Source organism: Gadus macrocephalus, chromosome 4 (assembly GCF_031168955.1).
Source record: "Gadus macrocephalus chromosome 4, ASM3116895v1".
NCBI classification, from domain to species: Eukaryota; Metazoa; Chordata; class Actinopteri; order Gadiformes; family Gadidae; genus Gadus; species Gadus macrocephalus.
Window position 1 is genome coordinate 30,127,099 of NC_082385.1, and position 26,521 is coordinate 30,153,619.

Genomic DNA, 26,521 nt, shown 5'->3' on the forward strand with positions numbered 1-26,521 from the left:
GGCAATCCGACCACGCAACTGTTTTTCAGTGGACGCCAGAACCCCGATGCAGAGCCCCAACAGAGCTGAAGCTGCCACCCAGAGAGAAAATGAACTCCAACTCCTCCGAGAGGCGGTCCAACGGCTCGAGCAGGGGCCCACGTTTAACATGCAGATCCAGGAAAGGCCCGAGGAGAAGTGCACCCTGAACAGGGAGATCCAGGACCTCAAGGACATGCTGGAGGTTAAGGAGCGGATGGTCAATGACCTACAGAACGGGATGGAGAACCTGCAGGAACAGCTTCGGGACAAGGAGAAGCAGATGGGCAGCCTGAAAGGGAGGATCAAGTCGCTGCAGGCGGACACCTCCAACAAAGACAGCGCCCTCACCAGGTTGGTGGAATCCGTCGCTGAGAAGGAGCATTTCATCCAGCGGCTGACGGAACAAAGGTTCCAGGATGACCAGGAGAAAGGTGAGGAGCTGGTGGCCAGCAGGACTATGCTGGAGAAGATGAGGGTGGAGCACAAGATGGCCCTGGAGGAGACTGCCGCCGGACACGAGGCCCAAAGCATGGACTGGTTCCGGGAGAGGGAGGCACTGAAGGCCCAGCTGTTGGGTTTGAAGAAGGAGCTGGAAGAGAATCGGCAGGTCGCCCAACAGCTGAGCTTCAACGTCGGTCCCCAGCCCCAGCCGATTGAGACTCGTCCGGACAGACGGGGAACAGCGCCACCTGGACGGGCAGCCCAGCCGAGGCGACGCGTCCGAGAGGTGGAGAGGCGGGATCGCATCCGTCAGTTCCAAGAGAGGGAGGAACGGGAGCACCTGATCCGCAAGAGGAACTGGCTGGAGGTGGAGAAGCGGCGTCTGTACGCCGACTGCATGGAGATGCAGTTCCTGGAGCGTGAGCGGCAGCGCATCCGGTTTGAGCGCCGGCGTGAGCGGTACGGGATCCAGCGGGAGCGGGTCAAGCTGCGCCGGCAGCAGGAGCAGCTACGCTTCGGGCAGGACTACCGCTCCGGCAAGCGGTCCTACAGGTTCCAGGGGGGACACTGGCGGGGGCGGACCAACGCCAACACCCTATCCAGCCTCGACGCGGGTTGCTGGTCAGTCAGAGGTGCCCCGGGCCTTCATCAAAGGGTGGAGGAGTGTGGCAACCCGTCTCTGGCACAGCGGCCCTGGAGGCCAAGGGGGCAGGTTGTGGAGGCGGTGTACCACAGATTTCCGATAGATGGCACCAGTAAGAACATCGGTGCCAATCATTGAGATGCGGAGCACCTGAGGAGCAGGTGGGAAGCATGCTTTAAAAAGCATGCTTCCACACTCATTCAGGGCTCTCCTGGTTCGCGTGTGCGGAGAGACCAGTGGGTGATGTGCTTTCACCCGGAGGAAAAAGACTTGATTCCTTCAAAGCTGGGTTTTGTTTGCTCAGTTTGATATATGATTTAATAAAAGTGCCATTTTGGCTTGAAGTAAGCTTCAGTTCGTGTGCTGATTGGAAGGAGGCGGCTCATTCACCAAGCCGGGTTGCCCCAAGCTATAAACGTGTGCAGTTATTATCAGCATTATTATTGTTGTTTTTGTTTTATCCCACTGATAACGTGGGATAAAATGTCTCCATCTACATGTCTCTTTATTGCTTTAGTATGTTCTTATCTACTCTTGTGCTTAACATTCACACAGCAAATTGATAAAAACAGCGAACAAGTCCTCTACCCAGCAAAGAAGAGTCAACACCTGCTCTACACAAAACTACTGGACAATGGACGTGCAAGGCTACCCTCAGGTAAAGATGAACAGTCAGACCAACTTAAACCTTTCCTGGGAATTGCACATGTTCTGATGATACTGCTTCTGGCTGGTGATATTGAAATGAATCCTGGACCTTTAATGAACTCTTACTACCTGGATGCTAAACCACCACAGTTAACAGGGCCACTGCTAAGTGGGCCTCAACTACAGCTAATTGGGATTCAATCATGGCTAACAGGCCTTCATTTAACTGGGCAACAACCACACCTAGCAGGGTTACAATTACAGCTAGCCAGTCTTCATTCTCAGTTAACTGGGCTACAAGCACTACCAGCCAGGCTACAACCACAGCTAGCCAGGCTACATCCTCAGCTAGCTGGGCTACATCCACTGCCAGCCAGGCTACAATCACAGCTAACCAGGCTACATCCTCACCTAACTGGGCTACATCAAAAGCCAGCCGGGCTTCAACCACAGCCAACCGGGCTTCAACCACGGCCGGCCAGGCTTCAACCACAGCCAGCCAGGCTTCAACCACAGCCAGCCAGGCTTCAACCACAGCCAGCCGGGCTTCAACCACAGCCAGCCGGGCTTCAACCACAGCCAGCCGGGCTTCAACCACAGCCAGCCGGGCTACAACCACAGCCAGCCGGGCTACAACCACAGCCAGCCGGGCTACAACCACAGCCAACCGGGCTTCAACCACAGCCAGCCGGGCTTCAACCAAAGCCAGCCGGGCTACAACCACAGCCAACCAGGCTTCAACCACAGCTAGCCGGGCTTCAACCACAGCCAGCCGGGCTACAACCACAGCCAACCAGGCTTCAACCACAGCCAACCGGACTTCAACCACAGCCAACCGGACTTCAACCACAGCCAGCCGGGCTACAACCACAGCCAGCCGGGCTACAACCACAGCTAGCCGGGCTACAACCACAGCCAGCCGGGCTACAACCACGGCCAACCAGACTTCAACCATGGCCAGCCGGGCCACAACCACGGCCAGCCGGGCTACAACCACGGCCAGCCAGGCTACAACCACGGCCAGCCAGGCTGCAACCACGGCCAGCCAGGCTTCAACCACAGCCAGCCGGGCTTCAACCACAGCCAGCCGGGCAACAACCACAGCCAGCCGGGCTTCAACCACAGGCAGCCGGGCTACAACCACGGCCAACCGGACTTCAACCACGGCCAACCGGACTTCAACCACAGCCAGCCGGGCTACAACCACGGCCAGCCGGGCAACAACCACAGCAAAAGGTCTACACAGTGGTGACTCAGTCTGCCGTGCAGTCTGATACGCATGTTGACCGACAGCTTCCTGGTATCGAAGGTAACAATCCAATAGCAAAGTGTAACATTAACTCAAATAAAAAGCTACGTGTGGCCAGAGGGCTAAGGGATGTAAATGGGAAACAAATCATTAATCAGGCAATCACAAAACACAGGAAGTGGAAAGTCTTTCAAACTGTCAACCACTCCAGAATAATATGGGATCCCAAAGTTAAACCTAAGGGTTTATTTGGTGGTCATCTTAACATAAGAAGTATTGTATCGAAAAGTGACCAAATCCAGCATCTACTAATGGAATCAAATTTAGATTTCCTCTGTCTATCTGAAACCTGGCTACATGAAAACTCACCAACTGCAGCACTAAACATACCAGGCTATCAAATGTATAGAGTGGCGAAGTCACGCCCCTTCCGGTAGGGCTCATGGGACCTATGAGATCGAAAAAAATGAATGGGTGTCAATGGAGAGAAAATAATAATTTTCTGGTCCCAGTCTTTATATGCCCTGGATTACACATATGTTGTTTGTGGATTTAAATGATAATTTTTCATGCAAAGAAAACTAAAAATGTTCGTGAAGTTTGATAATTTTAGGTTTTATGTGAGGCCGCTTTGTGAACTACAGCTCTTCGCTGCTCTCGACGCATATGATATACGTCACCACACCCGCCCTTGGAACTCGGCACAGAGATGGCGATCTCTCTGCCCCACTTCACCGCTTTTTCCAAGGGGAGGATAAAAGCATCGAAAGAGGTGAAAACCATTATAAGTCGGGGCACGTGCAGAGTTTCAGTTATGCCGATGGGAAGATTGTCGGTCTTCTCCACACCAGTCGCAGGGAGCGTGACGTCACATACGAGCCGTGTAGTCTTTCTCGTTGTGTTTTCTCTACAGCCTTTATCTGAACAATTGCACAATAAACGGTCAAACTCTTTGCATGAAAAATTATCCTTTAAATCCACAAACAACATATGTGTAATCCAGGGCATATAAAGACCGGGACCAGAAAATAATTATTTTCTCTCCATTGACACCCATTCATATTTTTCGATCTCATAGGTCCCATGAGCCCTACCGGAAGGGGCGTGACTTCGGCACTCTATAGAAGAGATAGGGTGAAATCAAAGGGAGGCGGGGTTATGGTCTATCTGAAGGATTGTATCCAATGTAATGAATTACTGCTGTCAAACTGTGATTTGGAATGTATTGGCTTGAATATCACTCTATCACCACAAATGTCTTTTATTCTTATTGTAATGTATCGCCCACCCTCCTCAAATAATGATTTTTATGAAAAATTCCAAAACATGCTCAAGGAATGTCATTTTAAGAAAGAGGTGATAATAATGGGAGATTTTAATGTAAATTGGGAAGATAGATCAATTAGAAAGAACCTCAAACAAATAACCGATGGGCTAGATCTCTCACAGCTGATTAAAGGTCCAACAAGAATAACCCAATCCACCAGAACTCAGATTGATTTAGTGTTCAGTAACAGACCGGAGAGAACCTCAAAAACGTACAACATGATAACTGGGCTATCTGACCACAATCTAACTCTTGTGGTCAGAAAGTTAACAAAAAAGAGATTTAGCTCCTCTACTAAGGAACATGAAAGCATTAGAATCCCCAAGAACATGCAAGAGTCTTTTAAAAACACTATTCATAGTTTTAACTGGAATGATCTGTTATTTGGAAAAAACCTGAGTGAGGGCAGTCAAATATTCTCAAGTAAAATTCAGAGTATAATTGCAGAATTTTCCCGTAGCATTAGGAGTAGGAATAAAAAGAACAGTCTTCCCTGGATAAATGCAGACATTTTGAAACGAATGAAAGAACGTGATCTTGCATTAAAAAAGGCCATTAGAACAAAATTTTATCATGACAAATATCACTTTGCCATGTTAAGAAATAAAGTGATAGCAGGTCTGAGGAAAGCTAGGGCTGATTTCTTCATTGCTATAATTAGTGAGGCACGGGGTAATCCGAAAGTAATATGGACTCAGTTAAAAAAACTCATGGGACAACATCATAGCGCAGGAAGGTCAATTGAACTTGACTTGAATGGAAAGCTGACCAAGGACCCATCTGAAGTAGCAGTAGCTCTTAATCGATACTTTGTTGATTCTGTAGCAACTATTGCAAAGGGCTTTTCGACTGATCATGTTAATGTGTCTTCAGTAAACACAATGGAGCCAGCCTTCAGTATAAACACTGTCTCAGAAATAAAAATCACAGGTATTATTAGATCTCTCAAACCCTCAAAAGCTAAAGATTAATTTGGTATGGACTCAACGATGCTTAAAGATATCGGTTCATCATTAGCCAATCCCATCACTAAAATTGTTAATCTTTCAATATCCCAAGGGCAGTTTCCAAGTATTTGGAAATCTGCAATTGTCACGCCAATTTTCAAATCTGGTGATCATCATTCCGCCTGTAACTATAGGCCGATCAGCATCCTCCCTATAATGTCTAAAGTAGCAGAGAAGTGTGTAGCTGAGCAAATCATACACCACCTGAACAACAGCTCATTCCCCCTTCATCCAATGCAATTTGGCTTCAGATCCAACCACTCAACCGAGACGGCTAATTGTTTTTTCATTGAGAAAATTAAATCACTGTTGGATAAGCGTGGCGTTGTCGGTGCTGTCTTTCTTGATCTCCGCAAAGCATTTGACACTGTGAATCACAAGGTTCTATTATCCAAGTTATCCAATTTTAATTTTTCTGTTGAGGCACGTCAATGGGTTGAATCATACCTTTTTAACCGAACTCAAACTGTTCGAATAAATAACCAGCAATCTGACACCCTCTCCTTGTCCACTGGTGTCCCACAGGGATCCATACTGGGTCCACTTTTATTTTGTTTGTATATCAACGACTTGCCGTCTGTGTGTCCAGAGGCCCACATTCAAATGTATGCTGATGATACTGTGCTGTATGTGCATGGATTGACAAAAACCGAAGTTGCTGCCAAACTCACAAAGGCCATGCTGAAAATTACAGCATGGCTCAATCAGTGCTGTCTCCAACTAAATGTGTCTAAGACTGTTGGTATGTTCTTCTCCAAAACAAATGACTGTAGTGAAAACCCAGATGTTTTTGTGTCAGGAGAAAAATTAGAAATTGTTAAGGAATTTAAATACCTTGGCATTATTCTGGACTCCAACTTTAATTTCAGGGCACATGTAAAAACTGTCTGCAAAAGGATCAAATTCAATCTTGCCAATTTCAAATTTATACGAAACTCTATGTCCACCCAGGCAGCCATGATGTACATGCATTCAATGATATTCTCTCACATGAGCTACTGTCTGACGAGCTGGTCTCAGGCTAATCACACAACACTAAAACCACTACAGTCTTTGTATAAACAAACACTGAAAGTTCTGGACAAAAAACAAGGCAATTCCATCACTGTGCAATTTTAAGAAAACCCAATCTAGTGAGCTGGGAAAACATGATTAAGCACAAAAATGCATGTCTCTTTTACAAAATCATACATGGCATGGCCCCTCCTCCACTTAGAGAATTTGTAACTATTAGAACAAACCAACATCGGAACACAAGAGGAGTCATGAGAGGGGACTGCATTATTCCATTTAGGAAAAGTACCTTTAGTCAGTCAGCCTTCTCTGTTGCAGCCTCACGTGAATGGAATAACATCCCAACATGTATCAGAGACCTAAACACATATCGGTCATTTAGTTCTAATCTGAAACAGTGGCTGATTGATAATATGATCTGCCAGCACTAAACTTGACCCGCCTGCTCTTGCCTCCTTGTGTCAGCGTGTCTGTGAATTTGTCCTGCAACTTACTTTGTATGCTTGCTTGTTTGTATGCTTTTTGTAGCTCGTTCTATGTCTCTCCTGTGCTGCTTCATGTACTATTGTCATGTCGACTTTTTGTTAGTTTGTTGTGCATGTACTGTCTGCTTTGGTGGGCTACTGCCTCGATGTCTAACACATATAGATGTCCTCTATAAGTCCTAGTCTACCTTTTCAATTTGTGTTTTTTTGATGCTGACTCTTGTTTGTCCTGCATGCTTCATGTATTTTAATGCTTGAACTACTGAATACTTGTATGTGGTTATAATTAATGTTTTATCTGTTGCTTTTCTATGTTCTTTTTTAAACTCTTTCTGTTATTTGCTTATTTGCTTTTTAGGGAGCCTATTGTTACATCTGGCCATGGACTGCAGATGGAAACTAACCTTTTGGCTAAATCTGGCATATTTACAGAAATGTCTATTAATATGCACTGTCCCTGTCAAATAAACAAACAAACAAACAAACAAACGTACCTGATCTATTGAATACACATTGTACTGAGTTTGTATCTATTCCACTGAAAATGTACCTGTTCCACTGAATACATATTATACTGAGATTGTACCTTTTCCACTGAAAATGTAGCTATTCCCCCAAATACATATTGTACTGAGTTTGTACCTATTCCACTGAAAATGTACCTATTCCAGGGAATGCATACTATACTGAGAATCTATCCATTCCACTGAATACACATTGTACTGAGAATGTACCTATTCCACTGAATACATACCTACTCCACTGAATACATATTGTACTCAGAGTGTACCTATTCTACTGAATACGTATTGTAATGAGAATGTACCTATTCCACTGATTACATATCGTACTCAGAATGTACCTATTCCACTGAATACGTATTGTACTCAGAATGTATCTATTCCACTTGTAACGACCCAGGCAGGTCTTTCGAGGCTCCGCCCATTTGTGCTGCTTGCCTGTTCTGTCCCCGCCCTTTCTTGTGTTGGTCTCAGGTGTGTGCAATGAACCCGCTGTTTGGCGAGGGTAGAAAAGGCCCGCCGTGCCGACACCCAAGGGGCTCCTCTCCTCCGCTGGCTTTAGGCTTTGTTTGGTTGTTCTCATGACTGATCTCACACCACACTTTTGGTTACATCGCATTCCACTGACTTACACCACCTCCCATTACCTTTACCTTAGTTTCTGTTCAATCTTAGGTAGTAAATCATTGTTATTCCTTTACCCTGCGTGTGGCCTCCCCGGTTTATGTTCATGCCAAAGCCAAGCAAGTTACACACTGAATACATATTGTACTGAGAATGTACCAATTACACTGAATTCATATTGTACTGAGAATGTACCAGTTCCACTGAATACATATTGTACTCAAAATGTACCTATTCTGCTGAATACGTATTGTAATGAGAACTATTCCACTGAATACAGATTGTAATGAGAATGTACCTATTCCACTGAATACAGATTGTACTGAGAATGTACCTATTCCACTGAATACAGATTGTACTGAGAACGTACCTATTCCACAGAATACATATTGTACTGAGAATGTACCTATTCCTCAGAAGATGTCCCCATTCTACTTTAAGTACATTTTTTATTAATATCTTAAAAAGTTTACAAACATTGTTTTGTGTTGTCAAACATCATTCAAAATAATAAAAGAATATAAAAAAAATATTGAGATTGTTATCAAAATAAACATTTCACGTTATTTACTTACTTTCTTTCTTACATTAAAAATACAGAAAGAGTTCATAGTTGTATGAATTATAATGGGTTATATTTTTTATATTACACAGTGTTAGTGGATTAATTTATTGATCTGTTAAATTAGAGTGAAAAGTACAATATCAATATAGTTCTCTCAGATCTCACATAGAGATTCTAATTCAGAAAACAACATCAGTTGTTTAGGTTGTTTGATTATTTGATTATCAAACAAAGGTCCTAGTCTGTTTGATTGACAGGTGAGATGATCAGGGGGGCAGAGTTGTTACCTTTATAGTCATAGAGACTTGGACAGAGGATTGGACAGAGGAGCAGCCAGTAGCAGAGTAGATATGAACCCTGGCTTCCACATCATAGAAGGAGACCAGACCCTCATCATAATCAACAAACACCCCCACCTTCTGGAGCTCAGCTCTCAGAGGGAGACGGACATCAGGGTCATCACTAAATAACAACCCATCCTCTTCGTAGTAAACAGTCCAGTAACCCGTCTCAGGGGTCACTATAATGAAACTGTTTCTGTTGATGGACTCTATAACCACTCCTAAACCCCATCCAGTCTTGTCTTTAACCTTGACCTCAAAGTAAAATCTCCCTGAGGAGAAGCTCTGCCTCGTTAGAACGCATAGTTGCTTCGTAAATCTCTTAGGGTTGTCCAGGAGTTTCCTCTCTACACATCCATCATGTACTTGTCTCCCATCCTCAGACAGGATGAGACGGGGTTGAGCTGTATCAGAATCCAGAGTCACATCTACTTCATACTGCTGGACTATCTTCAGTTCAGTATCATGCAGCTTCATCATCTCCATGCTCAGTGTCTCCTCCAGCTGATCCAGGGATCTCCTCAAGGTCCCTACGTATGACGGAGGACGGACCTCCACCGTTGTCCAGTCCCTGGTGGGTGGAGGATTCTTCAGGGATCTGAAGGCCTGGAGGAAGTGGAGGTGGTCTTTAGTCTGTGAGAGCTGCTTCACCTCTGAGCTTATATTGGTCAGATCTTCTATTTCCTGCTCCAGCTCTTTGATGAGGACTTCAGCTTGTTTCTCCGTGGATTTCAGTCTCTCTTTAACCATTTGGTTGAGATCATCCTGGCACTTTTCAATGCAGCGCATCAGAGCAGTGATGACCTGCACACCATCGGCTATCTCTCTGTCTGCATCTGCTTTGCTGCATTTTATTTTGTCTTTAATCCCCTGAATATTATTTTGTCTCTCCTGGATCATCTGCTGGACTTCAGCCTCTATCTTCCCCAGCTTGGCCGTCTTCTCTTCATATTCCTCCTTTAGAGGTACAACAGGATGTGACTTGTGGTCTGTCTCTGTGCAGAACTGACACACACACACCTGTTCAGTCTGGCAGAAGAGCTCCAGAAGTCGGTCGTGTATCTTACACATCCGGTCTTCCAGACGGTCCATAGGCTCGGCCAGCCGATGTTTCTTCAAAACTGTGACTCTCTGATGTGGCTCCAGGTGGGTTTGGCAGAACGACATAAAGCACTCCAGGCAGGACTTCACAGCCTTCAGCTGGGTCCCAGTACAAACGTCACAGGGAACTTCAGCTGGTTCAACATAAGGCTGCTCTCTTACTCTTACGGACGCTCCAAACCGATCAACCATCTCTGATAAGAGGGTATTGACCTGTAGATCAGGTCTTGTGTCGAAAAGCTTGTTGCAAACAGGACATTTGTACTTGACTTGTTCATCCCAGTACTTTGTAATACAGGTTCTGCAGAAGTTGTGTCCACATGGTGTGGAAACTGGACTGCTGAACACATCCAGACAGATGGAACATGAAAAGTTCTCCTCAGACCAGGAAGTGATTGCAGAGGCCATTCCTAGACACAGACGACAAGGTTTATGTATTGAGCAGTCCCATTATTTTTGTTATTCCAAAACGGCAAAAGTGTTAATTTATCTCAAAGTTGTGCTGCTTTACTCACCTTGCTGTTGTTGCTGTCTGTCAGACTATTTGATGTGTATTATTATTCTCCAGAAAGAGGGAACCGCTTACACGTCGGGGTGCTTTAGGTTTCGTTTCCTCAACATGCCTTTCCCCTCCTCCCCTAACACCTGGCTCCGCCGCCACGGTACGTGAGTGCACTGCATTTATTCACCGTGTCGGCCTCTTCAAATGCGGTGATGTGTGTTCTCTTCTTTCTGGAGTTAGTAGAGAGCCGGTGCAGAACGAGAGACATTGTGGTGATTTAATGGTTATTTGCAACTGTAACAGGGATCATCGGTGTAGATATATTCGGGTTTCCTGGGCTTCCCCGAATACTTTTCATCCAACCCCGATCTGATTTTAGACGGAAACAGACAATGAGCTGTTTATTGGCGCTACGATGCTATAGGAACTCTCCCCGATATGCACGCGCACAGTGCACACACGAGCAGCAGAGCTGAGAGCACAAGACAGCGATACAGTCTGTTCAGTGGGGGATTTCCTTTTACTTTTGGAAAGTTTTCCCCGTTTGAAGTACTATGGCACCCCCTGCTGGTAAAAGCAGTTCTGACACACACACACACACACACACACACACACACACACACACACACACACACACACACACACACACACACACACACACACACACACGCATATACCAGTGGTGGACAGTAACGAAGTACATGTAATTCGTTACTGTACTTAAGTAACATTTCCGTGTATCTGTACTTTACTCAAGTACATTTATTTGGTATGACTTTATACTTTTACTTTTCACTTCTTTACATTTACAGAAACACTCGTTCCTTACTCGTTCCTTTTTTATTTTTAATAAAATACCAAAAGGTCAAAGTGTATCGCGACTATAACCAATCAGCGGCAGCGCCCAGCGGCAGCGCCCAGCGCGCGATTATCTAAAGTTAACAACAGAGGTGCGTTCAGAATCGCAAACATAGGCGAACGTTTGCGAACGATTTTAAACATTTTCCGTTAAACGAACATAAGCAAGCAAACGTTTATGAACATAGGCAAACTGTCTGAAGAGGTAGTTCTCCACAAACAGAGATGGATCGCGGTGCTCTCTTCGGCTACGTGACATTCGTTGCCATGGCATTAAACTAAACTATATTGAAATCATTTACTCCTTTCCTACACAGAAAGCAATAGATAAAACGTTTCATATAGCCTATCTACACCCTTACTTCAACTGTTGTCTTTTGCATCCTAAAATGCGATTTGAACGTTATATCGCAGTAAGTGGGTACAACTTCGGTGACGTAGCCCTCTATTCTTGAATTTTCCGTACTGGTTGTCTGCAGTAGGCTTTCAACGAGGTCGACCACTTGCAAACCCTCTTCTGTAAACTCTTCCATTAACATGGAGGCTGCCGCTAATACCATGGCCTTCGTATCCATTTTTTTCGTTTACAGTTTGTTTAGAACGGTGTTCAAAAATCGTTCAAAATTAATTGTTTAATGTCAACGCGTTCGTTGCGAACGTTCGCCTATGTTCGCTGAACTTGAACGCACCTCAGGTGTCGTCCTGATTGTAGAATTGCAAAGTCACGCTGGAGCTGGAAGCACAAGGTGGTGTGGTCATTGAGAGATCATTAATATTATTTGTTTGTTTGATTAGGCAAATGTAAAGCATTGTTCACCTGTTCAAGTAGGGGTTTTGATGTGACAGTAAAAAAAAAGAAAAATACTTTTACTTTTAATACTTAAGTATTTTTGAAGGCAGATACTTTTGTACTTCTACTCAAGTAAAAAAATGAGGGGAATACTTTTACTTTTACTTGAGTAATATTCAATGCAATGTAACTGTACTTTTACTTAAGTACACAATTGGTTTACTTCGTCCACCACTGGCATATACACACTCACTCTATGTCTACCCAGGGATAGGATCCTCAACTAGGTGGATGTGTGTTACGAGCTCCCCCTCCTCTAGACCCTCACACACACACACACACACACACACACACACACACACACACACACACACACACACACACACACACACACACACACACACACACACACACACACACTTCTACGTCATTTTTGCGGTCGCATGTTCCAACACCCCACCTTCAAGGACACCACTTTCTGAATGGTTTAGAGCAGGGGTCTTCAATTAAATTTGAACAAGGTCCAGTTACTAAAAATTCCTTCCAAGAAAGGTCCGAACCTACCACGCCCTAATAGCCTTCTTTTGTCAAATACAATCAACACGGCATATTACCTTATAATTTCAGATGTATTTATTTTCAATTTCCAAATAGCTTACTTTTAACCATGAAAAACTAGTAAGACAAAGTAACGCATATTAACATTTCTATTAAACAAAACAGGTACATTAGGCCTGCAATTCAAACAAACATAAAAAGTGCATAAGGCCTACATGTGAAGTAAGCAGAACAGGAACAGTAGGCCGACACTTCAAATAAACACAAAGTGCATTAGGCCTACATTTCAAGTAAGCAAAACAGGTACACCAGACCTACATTTCAAATAAAAACAAAAAGAGCATTAGGCCTTCACTTCAAGTAAGCAAAACAGTGTCTCAAGTGGTGTTAGACCCAACAGGTCCTCACAGATCTCTTTCTTGTCTTGATGAAACAATCGCACTTAAACCAAAAGCTGGGCATTATCCGTTACATCTGAAGACTCATCAATGGCTAAGGATTGGGGCACTCTGAACAGCCGCATGAAGCTGTGACAGTGCGTCATCTGATAACATTTCGGATTTTCTGGTTGTCGTTGCAGCTCACATTGGGATTTGCTTTATTTTTTCACACAATTAATCCCTTTGTTTACCTTCAAGTAACGTCTCGGCAGCGGCGTTCAAGCACTCCTTCACAACAGTCGCATCACTGAAAGTTTTTTTATGTTGCCCCAAAATCCACGCAATCTTAAGTGAGCATTCATTTGCACATTGCTGGCCTGTAAATGAGTGCGTGAAGACACGTGTAGACCTCTCATACTGAGCTCTCAGCTCGGATATTTTCCACGCTCTTACTTCTGACTTCTGGGGATACTTTTCCTCGAAGGATCTGTGTTTGGATTCGTAATGCCGCTTAATATTTATCAGCGCCACGGTTTCAACACATAAAAGACACAACAATGAACAAGTATTGGTCAGTCCATTCATCTTTAAAAAGTCTGTTTTCGGGGTCAACTTTCCTTTTTTCGAGCAAGCCATTTTCTCATTCCAAATCGCTCTTCCGGTAAACAAAAAATTTGATTGGCTATTTTTTGAGTGACGCTATTACGCACAGGCCGTGACAGACGGAGGGAGGGGGGGGGGGGGGAGTTCGGTGAGTGCATGACCTTCGCTCTGTGAAGATCATTGCTTTTTGCTGTTTTTATGCTGTACTACAGACTATTCTGCCTTTCCATTTGTGTTTCAGTGAGAAATGATTTTACTAAGCTAATCATGCTTTGTATAGTGAAATCATAAAAAAAAATATATATATATATATATTATTATTTTAAATTGGTCATGGGTCCGGATAGGACCGTCACTTGGTCCGGACCCGGACCGCGGTCCGCCGTTTGGAGATGCCTGGTTTAGAGGGATACAGGCAAGTGAAAAATATTGCTGGGAGTCCCCAGATTATATAAATCTGTTAGTTTTAAACAACCTTTGTTGAATAATATTTTTTACCTGTAGATTGGGGACAAATAATTGTAATGTCACTTTTGGGGTCTTCAGCTGTACACAAATATACAAACGGATCAACGTTACCTTTGGGGACCTTACTTTCCTTTGGGGAAGTTTCATTAAATGTGCACAATGCTGACACCTGGTATCAATTAAGCTGTTAAAGTCCTTGTTATCTGGCTATCCCTGCAACATTTCTCCCTGATGGGAAATGGAGACCCACTCATCAGGAGTGGGTCCACTCTGGGGGGGGACGTAAGAGCGGAATACTAGTCCACACAGACACACACAGACACACACAGACACACACACACGCACACACACACACACACACACACACACACACACACACACACACACACACACACACACACACACACACACACACACACACACACACACACACACAGTGTTTGATACATTGCACAACTTGAAAAAATACTCAATCTGAGGCTGCAGAAACAAATATCTACGATATTTCCATGTTAGATGTACGGACAGACAGACGGACGGACAGACAGACAGACAGACGGACAGACAGACAGACAGACGGACGGACGGGCGGACGGACGGACGGGCGGACGGGCGGGCGGGCGGGCGGGCGGGCGGGCGGGCAGGCGGGCAGGCAGGCAGAAAGAGGGGAGAGCCCTAAGCCCTCTATAGGACAAGGAAACTCTCTGCTTAAAACCCAGGGGGAAGGAACCCAGAGACAGAGCTCAGAAGAGTGATCCTCCATAAACTGAGGCTGGTATTTTCACCACAGTCTTTATAAAAGCAACCCCCTCTCTTTGTGTCCAGGTTATAAGTGCTATTATGGTTTGTGATTTGATATTGAGTCAACACTTGTAGTTATATTAGGCTTATCTCCCAGACTAAATGTTTTAGAGTACGAGTCTGCAGAAGACTCTTAGCAGAACGGCTGATCAAAATAAATGAAGAGAAAAAGATATCGATGTAGAGATTATTTATACATACTGTTTACATAAATTTAGATACATAGAGACCACGATCTGATAAAGTGGACCAAGGACCATCCAGGTCTTCAAGCCACGTTACAGCTCAACTTCCAGACTCCCCGTGTCGTAACGGGAGTTAAACCAAAGAAGAAACCCCCTTCATCCAACAACATGGCAGCAGTTATAACCTAGTATACAAAACCTTTGATATTCAAATATGTATTCTAACAACATTTATTTTTTGAAACAGTTGAGACATTCAATAACTTAACAAAGGAAACTAAGTTGTTCTCTTTATTCAAGTATTTTCAAGACACAGAAATAAAACCTGACAAATATTTTATTTAGTGTTTTGATAGCCTCTTCTCACAATCACCACATTTCAAATCAAAGAAATAATGCAACGTCACCTACATCTGCTCATAATGATGTTCATTGATTACATTCTAAAGTAAATGTTTTACTTCTACGCGTTTACACGTTCAAGCTATTACAGCACTAATTCCATGGATATATATCTTCTGTTAGTTTGTTAACAAAATGCAGATCTGGCTAGCTACCACAGACAAGCTCTGTGCTAAAGCATTCAGAATCTTCCCTTTTTAGGATTACATGAGAATCAGTAGCTGCATTCTCCAATGAGACCAACCTAGTTTTTACAAGTTGGTTTCACCCTTGTCGTACTATAGAAGCGCACCTTCTTCCCTCCTTCGGTCGGACCTGCGAACAATAGATACAAGAAGGTTAATAAAGGTTGTGGAAAAGACATAGAGCTAATTTCACTCCCCATTCATACTTCTAGGTGGAGCTTAGTTCTTGAGAGATTTTCCCAAAAAGGAAGCTTCAACCTGTTACTGTTTCAAACTATGAATCATGTCAGACATTCAAAGAAGTTAACTGAAAACTAGGATCTTCTTTGAGAGTTGTATGTCACACTGGTCTGTGTGTCACAGAAGTTGGGGCATGCCTGCAGATTGTAAGAAGGTCCTGGTTTTGGCTCTATAGACTAGACACCAACCTGTGAAACAGATGAAGTTAAGATGTTCCCCACAAAAGCGTTGCCTCCATGTGGAACGTTCCGAGCTGGAAATGCCCCCACAGGGGCTGGACTCCTGTGAGGCCTCGTCCCACTGGGTGAAGTCCATTGGGTCACCGGACATCCAAAACCAAGAGCTTCCTTGAATAGACCTACAGACATGGAAAGGGTTAAAGTGTTACCTGGGTGGAATAGCAAAGATAAATATTGAGCTTTGCTTATTTTCATGTTATTAAATAAGCGATCGGATGGACAGACAGATGATCATAACGAGAGACTTTTTTGCTTCAAAGACACTTTAGGCTTAATTATGGTTCCACTTCGACGCAACTTAACGACCACGCAGACGCTTCGACGCAGTCGTGAACCTCTTTCGGTTCTGCGTCGGGTTTTAGTGAGCGGACCAATCACAGCCCTCGCTGCTGCGTCGCCTCGATGCGAGGTTAACATTTTTGCGAGGCGCACGTCCGGTCCTTGCGGTGGACGCAGGGAGGGTCCGCAAGGACGTAATTGGTCCATAAACCCCCTTGCGTTGCGTTAACGTCGACCATAACTGAACCCTAAGGCCTGGCCAGTACCTGCGCAGGCCCACCCAGAGATGGCTGGTTAGCGGGAAGGGGGCGCGAGCCACCAGGTGGTCAACTATCTTCTGCTCCACCGGGCCCCTGAGAATCAGCAGGTCCCAGTGATAGTCTCTGCAGTAGAACAGGGCGTCTGACCAGCACAGCCGCTTCCCCACCAGGGTGACGTTCATCCCCACCCCCGGAGTGCTGATGGAGGGTGGAGGGGGGGCCAACTCTAGGGAACCAAAAGACAGCGTTGGGGTGAGGGATTTCCACTCTTAGCCCTGTAAGTGTACATTAAGGCGACTTTGAGCAAGACACCTAATCCCTACCTAATATTCTACTAAAGATCCCATATCATGCTTTTCTTGGGTTAATAATTGCATTTTGGGGTACTACTAGAATAGGGTTACATGCATGTATGTTAGAAATACCCCATACTATTTCATTTCTGCAAAACCGATTTCAGCGTCTCTCTCAGTGGGTGCGAAACTCCCCCTGGCTCAGACTTAGATTTTCTAGTTTAGCAAACGTAAAACATGCATACAGTACACACATATAACAATCTAAATCAAAGGGAAAAATCAAAAAAGCATGATATCACCCCTTTAAGGCCTTTGGTAGACACAAATGTTAAAAAGCGTCATAGCGACACTAAATTAATCACTTCTGTGGGACGTTTAGAAAAACTTTATTTACGTCAAAACAAAATCTTCAGACAGTTGACTAGAAATTCATTTTTCTACAAATAAAAAGGGACGGTCACAGTCGAATCTCAGCACACTTGAACTCCCACTAATGTGAAGGGCTATGAGGTTTCTTCCACCATACATGTGAAAACAGACAGCGTACACTTCTGCTTCGTCTGCAGTGGCTACTGATTAGCAGCCAGCATGGCTCCCGATTGGCTATCATCTTTCCCACAGGACAACCCATACACACTCAACTTTGTAACTCCTTTTCAAAACAAACATAATATTGTTACGATGTACTATGCATGTTTTATATATGATATGTATGTTACATATTTCTAATGCAATAAAAATCATGTTTAGCATGAACACAAGTTGATGATGTAAGCAATAGGCTACATTTTAATTTGCCAAAACGCCTCCCAATGACAGTTGCCGTACAGTCGCTTTGCCTAATATTAAACAGGGATGAGTTCGCACACCGCACGGGTATAACCGGAAACCGTGTTACCCTAACCCACAGGTGCACTTATACACCCATCCCCACACCAATGATGCCATGGATTGATAGGATTTATTCCTACCTCCGTACACTTTGACCTCACACAACCCCAAGAATGTGTAGTTCAAGGGCTTGTAGAAGTTGACATACATTCCTTCCATTCCCCAGCAATGGACAGTCTGAGTCAAGCCGTCGGGGACATCGTGGATGATGGCACACCTGAGGGAGAGAGAGCAAGAGAGATGATACAGTCGCCCGGTGAAGGTAGGCCTCAGAATACAGAAACCAAACTCGTTAATTAATATATATTTTTACGTGGTTATATGTCTTGTATGATCGTCAACGTAATCAACCACACTTTATCACTGCAACTAAAATAGGGCTGCTGTTTAGAGAAAACGGTTTTAAATGACATCAGGCTAGTTAAAAAGGATCACAAAGTGTTTCCAGGGGATTAATGCTTGGTCGGAAGTTGCATAGTGACTCACCTCGGGTTGTCGTTGCCGTTGTTCACCAGTGAATTGCCAATGTGTATTTCCACGCCGTCGAGCCTCTCCCGAACTACGTTCCAATTAGTGATCTCGATCACTGACACCCTGTGCACAGCGTCCAGCTGGAGCCTCCACCACGGATTGTCCGTCTGATAGGTGTGAGTGCAGCTGTGGCCCCAAAGAGGGCTGCAGCTCCCATCGATGGCCCGTCCAGCGCTCCCGCTCGAGTAGGTGGAAGACTGAACGGCCGAGCCCCTCAGCGGCACGTCAATGCTGGATGCAGCTTTTAGAGCGAGTGAAACCACACAGCAGAGTTTAGTCAAGTTGCGTTTCACTCTTCAAAAACACATGAAAATACTGGTATGTTTGGATAACTTGCTTCAGCCCCACATGTAAATACCTGAACATCCAGGTGACTCCCGCAGGTTGATGAGAACACCTGGTGAGACAATACATGATCGGTACATCAGGGATAAAACCAGGACAGGGTGTTCTCTGATTGGAAAGCAATCTACGAGGAAATGCTGCAATACGTAGAATATTTTTTTTTTTGTTTGTTTTCTTTTATATATATATATATATATATGAAATAATTTTTACAAGGTTGATTGCAGTAGACTAGTCATTTGTCGGTGGGACTGAAACATATACGGAAAGACTGGCATTCATTTGGAATTAGAGAATGGTGTTCAACAACCCTGTATATTACCAATAAATAACGTACTAAATAATTGAACAAAGACAACTATTGTAACAATCTAATATTACATTCTAAAGGAAGAAGACCAATACTACCTATCGTAAAATGATGACAGAGAGGGTACTGCCTCGTCTCATCTTGCATTAACACATAATAATTTAGATATACATGTTACTGCTGTTTTTCTTCATCATTTGAGATATCACAGATGCCAAAAATATTTAACTGTCAAACATGCGTTTCCATTATGTGGCTGGTTAATTGAACTTAATTCAATAAAACGGACTCAATGATAAATATAGCAGTGATGAGTGGAATACTTACCGATGAAACTGCAGATGAGACGACTGGACCCCATGGTTCTGTAGAAACTAAATCCTCAGTGACCGACAATGGCTGATGCTAGCCTCTACACAACCCCCTGTATAAATCGAATAATCAGATCAAAGAGAGAATAATGGATAATTTACTATGGATAACAAACTATAACTTACATCATATTATTATAATCTGTGGAATTCAACCAATGAGGAGGTCGCGAGTACAGAGGTGCCGGAGATCTGATTAACGTTGTGGCTCCAGTTTGAAGATGACAGCCTACTCACCACCAGCAGAGCCCTGCGGTCCTTCTTGGATGTGTGACGTATTTACATCTATTGTCCATTTTCCTTAATTCAAACAAAGGCTCTCATTTGCAAATACATCCGCCGGCAGGCAGCGTACTTCAAGCATATTATATGAAAGAAGGGTTGACTGGGGAAGGTGTGGAAGGGCAGGGTGTGGAAGGGCAGTGCTTGGTGAGGAAATCAGTTGATCTGGTAGGTCTGGGGGAGAAAGGGTCATGGACCGAACGCACGCAACGCGCCACAGCCCCCGGTCCTGGCACACAGGCGTCTAGATGAAACTCAACAAAACTGGCTCTACAACAGAGCCGTGTGCAGCGCAGCCATGGTGTTGAATCTTCTGACGTGACAATGGGGCCTAGTAAAACATTATGTGAACACAACAACGGGAATTATAGTCGAACATACCCATTGGTGTGGCTGAGGCTTTCCTTATTCAAGTCAAAGTCATGTTGGCTCATGTTCACAAACTCAATCTGATTTTGTTTGTAGGCCTATAGCCCTTAATCACAGTTACAAAGGGCTTAACAGGTATAATAGTGATGACCCCTTTGATGCTGATTCTTCACCAGGGAAAAAAATGGGTTATAATTTGTGAGATAAGATCTAATCCAGCGAGGAGCAGAACCGTTGATGACAACATTGTGTTCGAGATGAGGAAGAAGAATGCTGTGGTCCACTGTGTCGAAGGCAGCGCTGGGGTCGAGCATCACCAGCATGGAGCTTGCATTGCTATCCATATTATTTATGTTGTGTGCAGTGTGTGCTACATAAATAACAATGAGGAAAGTTTTTACTTTTTTTTTAAACTTTTTTATTGCAGGGTAAAGGGCCGTAAAAAGGCACCATTGGTACTGGGGCCTAATTCAAGGTACCTGCTGCGTCACACGCTCTAAATGGCTCAACAGAGGTCAATGAGACGATGGGAAATATACAAAGTGGGAACAAAACTAAAACTGTGGAATCCAAACAAGTGTGAAAAATATCGGAAATCTCTTTCAATATGCATAAAGATCAAAAATGTGATGATTTGTTAAATGTTTGAATAATGGTTAAAGGTAAAAAGCATCGATTCACGGGAATCACATTGACTCCCATTACAGAATAGAATTAATAGATATTAAATTAAATATTTGAAAAAATATTAAGTAATTGGTACCACAATGTGTTAAAAAAAATTATGCACTCAACACCTGCTATGCTCTCATCCTCTCCCCTGAAATGCAAACCAACAACTTCCTATTTGGCTGAGGTCAAATTGTTTTATTTTGCATCTGTGCATAAAATTTAGTTCTTTCCGGACACAGCTTAGTAACATTTTTGAAAAGAGGATACAGAGAGATTTTCCCATTTCGGTTGACGGTGTTATCCTGTAGAATTGCAGCAACGTTAAATGAAGGCAGCTTTGTAGTGAATACCCATACCCAGGCCATACAGTATGTTAAGTGACTGGTTGAATATTTCTGCCAGTCCGTTTGAGGCTGGATTGTACGGGGCTGACTTAAAATGTTATACACCAGTAGATCCGTATAAAAACACACAGGAGGTTTTACTACTCATTATTAGACCTTCTGTTAGTGTGAGTAAGATCATTACTGACCACATTACTGACCGGAAGTCATTACTGACTTCCTATTGGTTCGCCGCTGGTGGCCCCACTTGGGTCCTCACCTTAAGCGAGGGGACAATATAGGGATTTAATAGTGTCCAAACAATGCAGTCAAGTTACAGGGAATACACTCTCTGGGGGGACGTCGCATCGCTCACCTGAGCAAAAGTTAAATCCTACTCTAAAGTACCACCCAGTGGACAAAGATGGGATGATCACACGGATTTTGTTTATTTAAAAAACAACAATGCATCGGAATTTCATTGTGAAAAAGAGCAAAGAAAAAGCAAAGGCAACAGAGGAAACCACTTTCAAATTCGAGAGGGAGAGACACTCTTCTAATTTGAATCACATTATTTACAGGATCTTGACCAAGAAATAAAAGCATGTCATTCCCATGAATAGGCAGAGAGCAGCCCTGCTATCAGGTTACAATGCTGATATGCTATAGCTACACACATAGGAATATAAAACTATTGTATGTCAATGGTTTTTTGTCGATATATTTATAGATATTTTTTTGATTCTTCAGTCTCGTTCTTATATGGTTATCACGTCCGTAAGAATTCACTAGAATGCTGATTTTCTTTTCACCTTCATCTTCATCATCATCATCATCATCATTCAGTTCTCAGTACTTCAACCTATAGATTTCAGAGGAGACCCATTTTCCTTCAACCCCCGTCTGGCTTTTTACTTTTTCTCTTTGTTTCGAAAATAGTCATTATAGTATTCACAATTATCACTCCAACCATGTTTTGGACAGACTGTACAGTGTTTCGTTGTGATTTTGGTCAACTCTGTCATTGTGACCAAATATAAATGCTGCCCAGTGACGGCTGGCTGGCCACAAAGACCACAAGACCCCCCCTCCAACTACAACCGACACAGAGTGACTGTGGAATTAGAACCCCAAAACAGAAACCCAGGGTAGAGGTCGTGAGTGAACGTTGAATGGAAGGTGTGGATGTGTGTCAGTTTGCCTGAGGAGCCTCCCACATCTGGGGACACATTGTAGAAGGACAGAATGCCAGCAGATCGGTGCAGATACACTCCTATTCTCTTAAAGTGATCGGGGGGGGGAGCCAATATTGTTTGAATACCGTTGTACCAGGCAGAGCAATAATCTTCACCAAAACTATCAACAAGACCATCACCACATTGAAGACACCACGAATGTATATTATGTCCAAGCGCAGCGTCAGCATACATTCCTCTCCTATGCATTTGTCTGTATGTCACTCCTATACCCACCCCTCCTTCCCACTCTACCTCCCAGTAACAGCGGCCAGTCAGACCCTCTCTACACAACACCTGTCTATGGTAGTCAAATCTTTGTGGGTGGTCAGGATACCTCAGTGTTTTTCCAAGCTGCCTCACCCTTCTGTTGTCCTCAGACAGAGAGATTTCTGTGGGCTGTGTTCGGGTCCAGAGTGAGTTCACAGGCATCTGACAGGAAAACAAGACATAATAGTTTTCCACTTTTAGTAAAATGTTATTTTATATCCATTATGATTGTATATTTTTAAAAAATAAATAAATAAATAACCTGTTTAATTATTTGATTAGGCCTGATATAATAATGATAGTAATGAATAATGTTAACTTTATAATCATCGAATATGAATCCAGACACATTCCTAAAAATTATTAGCAAATATTATGAGCAAACGTTATAGCATAACATTAAAAGGCCTAATAACAATAATGATTTAAACAAAATAGTTAAAAATAGAATACACACATAATATGCAACAGTAATTATTACTTACTATTATTATTAATGATGGTAAAATGATTATTATTCAATTGTGTGTAAGAATAACATACTACTTATAATCATTGTTAATAATTTATAAAACAACGATATAACACTTACACTTCTTTACACCAGGTTTCAGATCAGGCTGAACAGGCATATCATGTGTTAATCTCTTAGGGTCTTCTGGGAGTTTCTTCACCACATCTCCATCATTTACTTGTTTCCCATCCTCAGACCGGATGAGCTTGGGATGAGCTGTATCAGGATCCAGAGTCACATCTACTTCATACTGCTGGACCCTCTTCAGTTCAGCATCACGCAGCGTCTTTATCTCCATGTTCAGTGTCTCCTCCAGCTGATCCAGGGATCTCCTCAAGGTCCCTACGTATGACGGAGGACGGACCTCCACCGTCGTCCAGTCCCTGGTGGGTGGAGGATTCTTCAGGGATCTGAAGGCCTGGAGGAAGTGGAGGTGGTCTTTAGTGTGTGAGAGCTGCTTCACCTCTGAGCTTCTATTGGTCAAAACCTCTATTTCCTGCTCCAGCTCTTTGATGAGGTCTTCAGCTTGTTTCTCTGTGGATTTCAGTCTCTCTTTAACCATTTGGTTGAGATCATCCTGCCACTTTTCAATGCAGCGCATCAGAGCAGAAAGGACCTGCACACCATCAGCTATCTCTCTGTCTGCATCTGCTTTGCTGCATTTTATTGTATCTTTGATCTCCTGAATATTATTTTGTCTCTCCTGGATCATCTGCTGGACTTCTGCCTCTATCTTCCCCAGCTGGGCCATCTTCACTCCATATTCCTCCTTTAGAGGTACAACAGGATGGGACTTGTGGTCTGTCTCTGTGCAATACTGACACACACACACCTGTTCATTCTGGCAGAAGAGCTCCATAAGTCGGTCGTGTTTCTTACACATCCTGTCTTCCAGACGGTCCATAGGCTCGACCAGCCGATGTTTCTTCAGGACTGTGACTCTCTGATGTGGCTCAAAGTGGGTTTGGCAGTAAGAGATAAAACACATCAAGCAGGACTTCACAGCCTTCAGCTGGGTCCCAGGACAGACATCACAGGGAACTTCTCCTGGTTCAACATAAGGCTGCTCTTTTACTCGTACGGACGTTCCAAACCGATCAACCATCTCTGATAAGAGGGCATTGACCTGTAGATCAGGGGCCGTATTCACAAAGGATTTTAGGGCTAAAAGTAGGTCCTAACTGGCGAATTTAGGAGTAACTCCTAAAAATAATGGGCGTGTCACTCTTAAATTTAGGACTCCTAACTTTTTTCACTAAGAGCAATTCACAAAGTATTTTAGGCCTAAAAGTAGCACCTAAGTCTAGGAGAGCTTAAAAGTCCTCAAGAGGACTCCTAACTCAGTAAGACCTATTCACAAAGAATCGTAAATGCCTGCGAGACGAAATGTTAGGGTATTAAACTTGTTGTGGAGTTAATCGCAATGCAATAACATCCCCGACTAACAGGAATAATCCGATTAGTCCCGAAATAAAATGTTATAAAAATTATAAGTTATAAAAAAATATATATAACTTCTAAAAAATAAAAATAATTGCGCCATCAAAAGACGAGGACGTGTTCGTCAATAGGAAGAAAGTGCATTCCATCAACACGCAGGTTGTTTTTGATGCAAATTTGAACATAGCCTACTGGATGTTGTTGCAAAGTGGCCTGGATCTTCAGCTACCCATGATTCGCGCATTTTAATGGTGAGCGGTCTGAGGCAGCTTTTTGAGATGTACCAGTTGGGTGTCACTTGCTGGGTGACAGTGACTATCCATGCAAGACGTGGCTCTAGACACCCTACCTTAATCCACAACCGGGAGCACAGTTAAAGTGTAACATGTAAGTGATTACGCAGATTACGCTTAGTCCTATGCGTAAAACACATCGTATTGGCTCTTTGCGAGCACACAAACATACACAAAATGTTGTGGAGAGAGGAATTGGGCAGATGAAACGTCGGTTTCATGTCCTCCACGGCGAAATACGCCTCACCCCAGAGAGGGCAAGCACAGTAATCACTGTATGTGCCATTCTACACAACCTTTGCAAGCGGAGGAACATTCCACAGCCAGACGATGATGATGATGATGATGATGATGATGATGATGATGATGGCGATCAACATTACAAGGAATTTGGCCGTGTGGAACCGAGTGGACAGGCATTTAGGGATCACTTTGAAAACACATTTTAGGTAAACACCTTGGCACAAATCAGTCAACACTTGGGTAGTTCGTAACATTTATTTTATTTTAGATTTTACGCATTTTTATTGTTTGCTTTCTCTCTCTCTTGAACGTGCAGGCTACAACGTCATTATCGTGGTCTGCACAAAATTGTCATCATGCGTGTATTCTGCTAACTGCACTATAACTACTTAATAGGAATTCATTTCTAGCCTAGGCTATTTCCTTGTTTTTCGGTGATTCAGTGGGCTCGTCTGAACAACCAATCACCGAACTGACCGCTTCTAAACTCGTGCACGAGAAATGACGTAATCCATAGCAACGGCGCGTCACTCTTAGTTCACTCTTTGTGATTTATCCTTAGTAAGAGTAGGTCTCAGCGGCTTTGTGAATAACTTTTAAGAAAAAACTCCTACGTAAAATGTTTTAGCGCGAGTTAGGAGCACTCCTAGCGGTAAGATAAAATGCTTTGTGAATACGGCCCCAGGTCTTGTGTCGAAAAGCTTGTTGCAAACAGGACATTTGTACTTCACTTGTTCATCCCAGTACTTTGTAATACAGGTTCTGCAGAAGTTGTGTCCACATGGTGTGGTGACTGGACTGCTGAACGCATCCAGACGGATTGAACATGAAAAGTTCTCTTCGGACCAGTTGGCGTTGGCACAGGCCATTCCTAGACGAAAAAGTTGATGTATTTAGCAATCCCATTATTTTTGTTATTCCATAACGGCAAATGTGTTTTAAACTTATCTCAAAGTTGTGCTGCTTTACTCACCTTGTTGTTGTTTCTGTCTGTCAGACTATTTAATGCGTGATACTATCTCCCGAAAGAGAGAACTGCTTCCACGATGTGGCTCTTTAAGTTTCGTTTCCTCAACATGACGTCCTCTCCCCTCCTCCCCTAACACCTGGCTCCGCCCCCGAGGTACGTGAGTGCACTACATTCATTCACCTTGTCGGCCTCTTCAAATGCGTTGATGTGTTTTCTCTTCTGTCTGAGTTAAAAGAGAGCCGTTGCAGAACGAGAGACATTGTGGGGATTTAGTGGGGATTTGCGACTGTAACCCTGATTGACCGGCGTTGATCGACCCGGCTTTCCCGTATTTCCCCGAATACTTTCCAAACCCGATCCGATTTTCGACGGAAACAGACAGAGAGCAAAGAGCTGTTTATTGGCGCTCTACGCTGCTGTAGGAACTCT

At 43.6% G+C, this 26,521-nt stretch overlaps 3 protein-coding genes across 5 annotated transcripts in view; 1 reads left to right on the plus strand and 2 right to left on the minus strand.

Annotated features, from left to right (window-relative positions):
• Positions 1-26,521, plus strand: part of LOC132455191 (NACHT, LRR and PYD domains-containing protein 3-like) — a 381,632-nt gene that overhangs the window by 313,633 nt on the left and 41,478 nt on the right. The window lies entirely within an intron of this gene.
• On the minus strand, positions 8,364-26,443 carry LOC132455240 (E3 ubiquitin-protein ligase TRIM39-like). Of its 3 annotated transcripts, none has more exons than XM_060049069.1 (3): positions 13,327-14,081; positions 10,503-10,719; positions 8,364-10,397 (listed from the first exon to the last, which is right to left on the minus strand). In XM_060049069.1, the coding sequence occupies exon 3, from the start codon at positions 10,393-10,395 to the stop codon at positions 8,812-8,814; it is 1,584 nt and encodes a 527-aa protein (XP_059905052.1). In that variant the 5' UTR covers positions 10,396-10,397; positions 10,503-10,719; positions 13,327-14,081; the 3' UTR covers positions 8,364-8,811. The 3 variants fall into 3 exon arrangements, with proteins under 3 accessions (XP_059905052.1, XP_059905053.1, XP_059905054.1); XM_060049071.1 differs by lacking the exons at positions 8,364-10,397; positions 10,503-10,719; positions 13,327-14,081 and adding exons at positions 21,538-22,794; positions 23,225-25,993; positions 26,096-26,443; XM_060049070.1 differs by lacking the exons at positions 10,503-10,719; positions 13,327-14,081 and adding an exon at positions 26,096-26,434.
• LOC132455273 (uncharacterized) lies at positions 15,447-19,525 on the minus strand. Its single transcript, XM_060049109.1, has 7 exons — positions 19,438-19,525; positions 18,814-18,852; positions 18,411-18,696; positions 18,005-18,141; positions 16,744-16,963; positions 16,148-16,317; positions 15,447-15,849 (listed from the first exon to the last, which is right to left on the minus strand). The coding sequence occupies exons 1-7, from the start codon at positions 19,469-19,471 to the stop codon at positions 15,779-15,781; spliced, it is 957 nt and encodes a 318-aa protein (XP_059905092.1). The 5' UTR covers positions 19,472-19,525; the 3' UTR covers positions 15,447-15,778.

What these genes read in the sequence shown, in the direction of transcription:
- LOC132455240 (XM_060049070.1), bottom strand. Translation starts at nt 10,395, where the DNA reads ATGGCCTCTGCAATCACTTCCTGGTCTGAGGAGAACTTTTCATGTTCC.
- LOC132455273 (XM_060049109.1), bottom strand. Translation starts at nt 19,471, where the DNA reads ATGGGGTCCAGTCGTCTCATCTGCAGTTTCATCG. An exon ending in TCTCATCTGCAGTTTCATCG is followed by an intron (nt 18,853 to 19,437) that starts GTAAGTATTCCA and finishes TTGTCTCACCAG; the next exon opens with GTGTTCTCATCAACCTGCGG. An exon ending in CTCTGGGTGGGCCTGCGCAG is followed by an intron (nt 16,318 to 16,743) that starts GTACTGGCCAGG and finishes CCATGTCTGTAG; the next exon opens with GTCTATTCAAGGAAGCTCTT.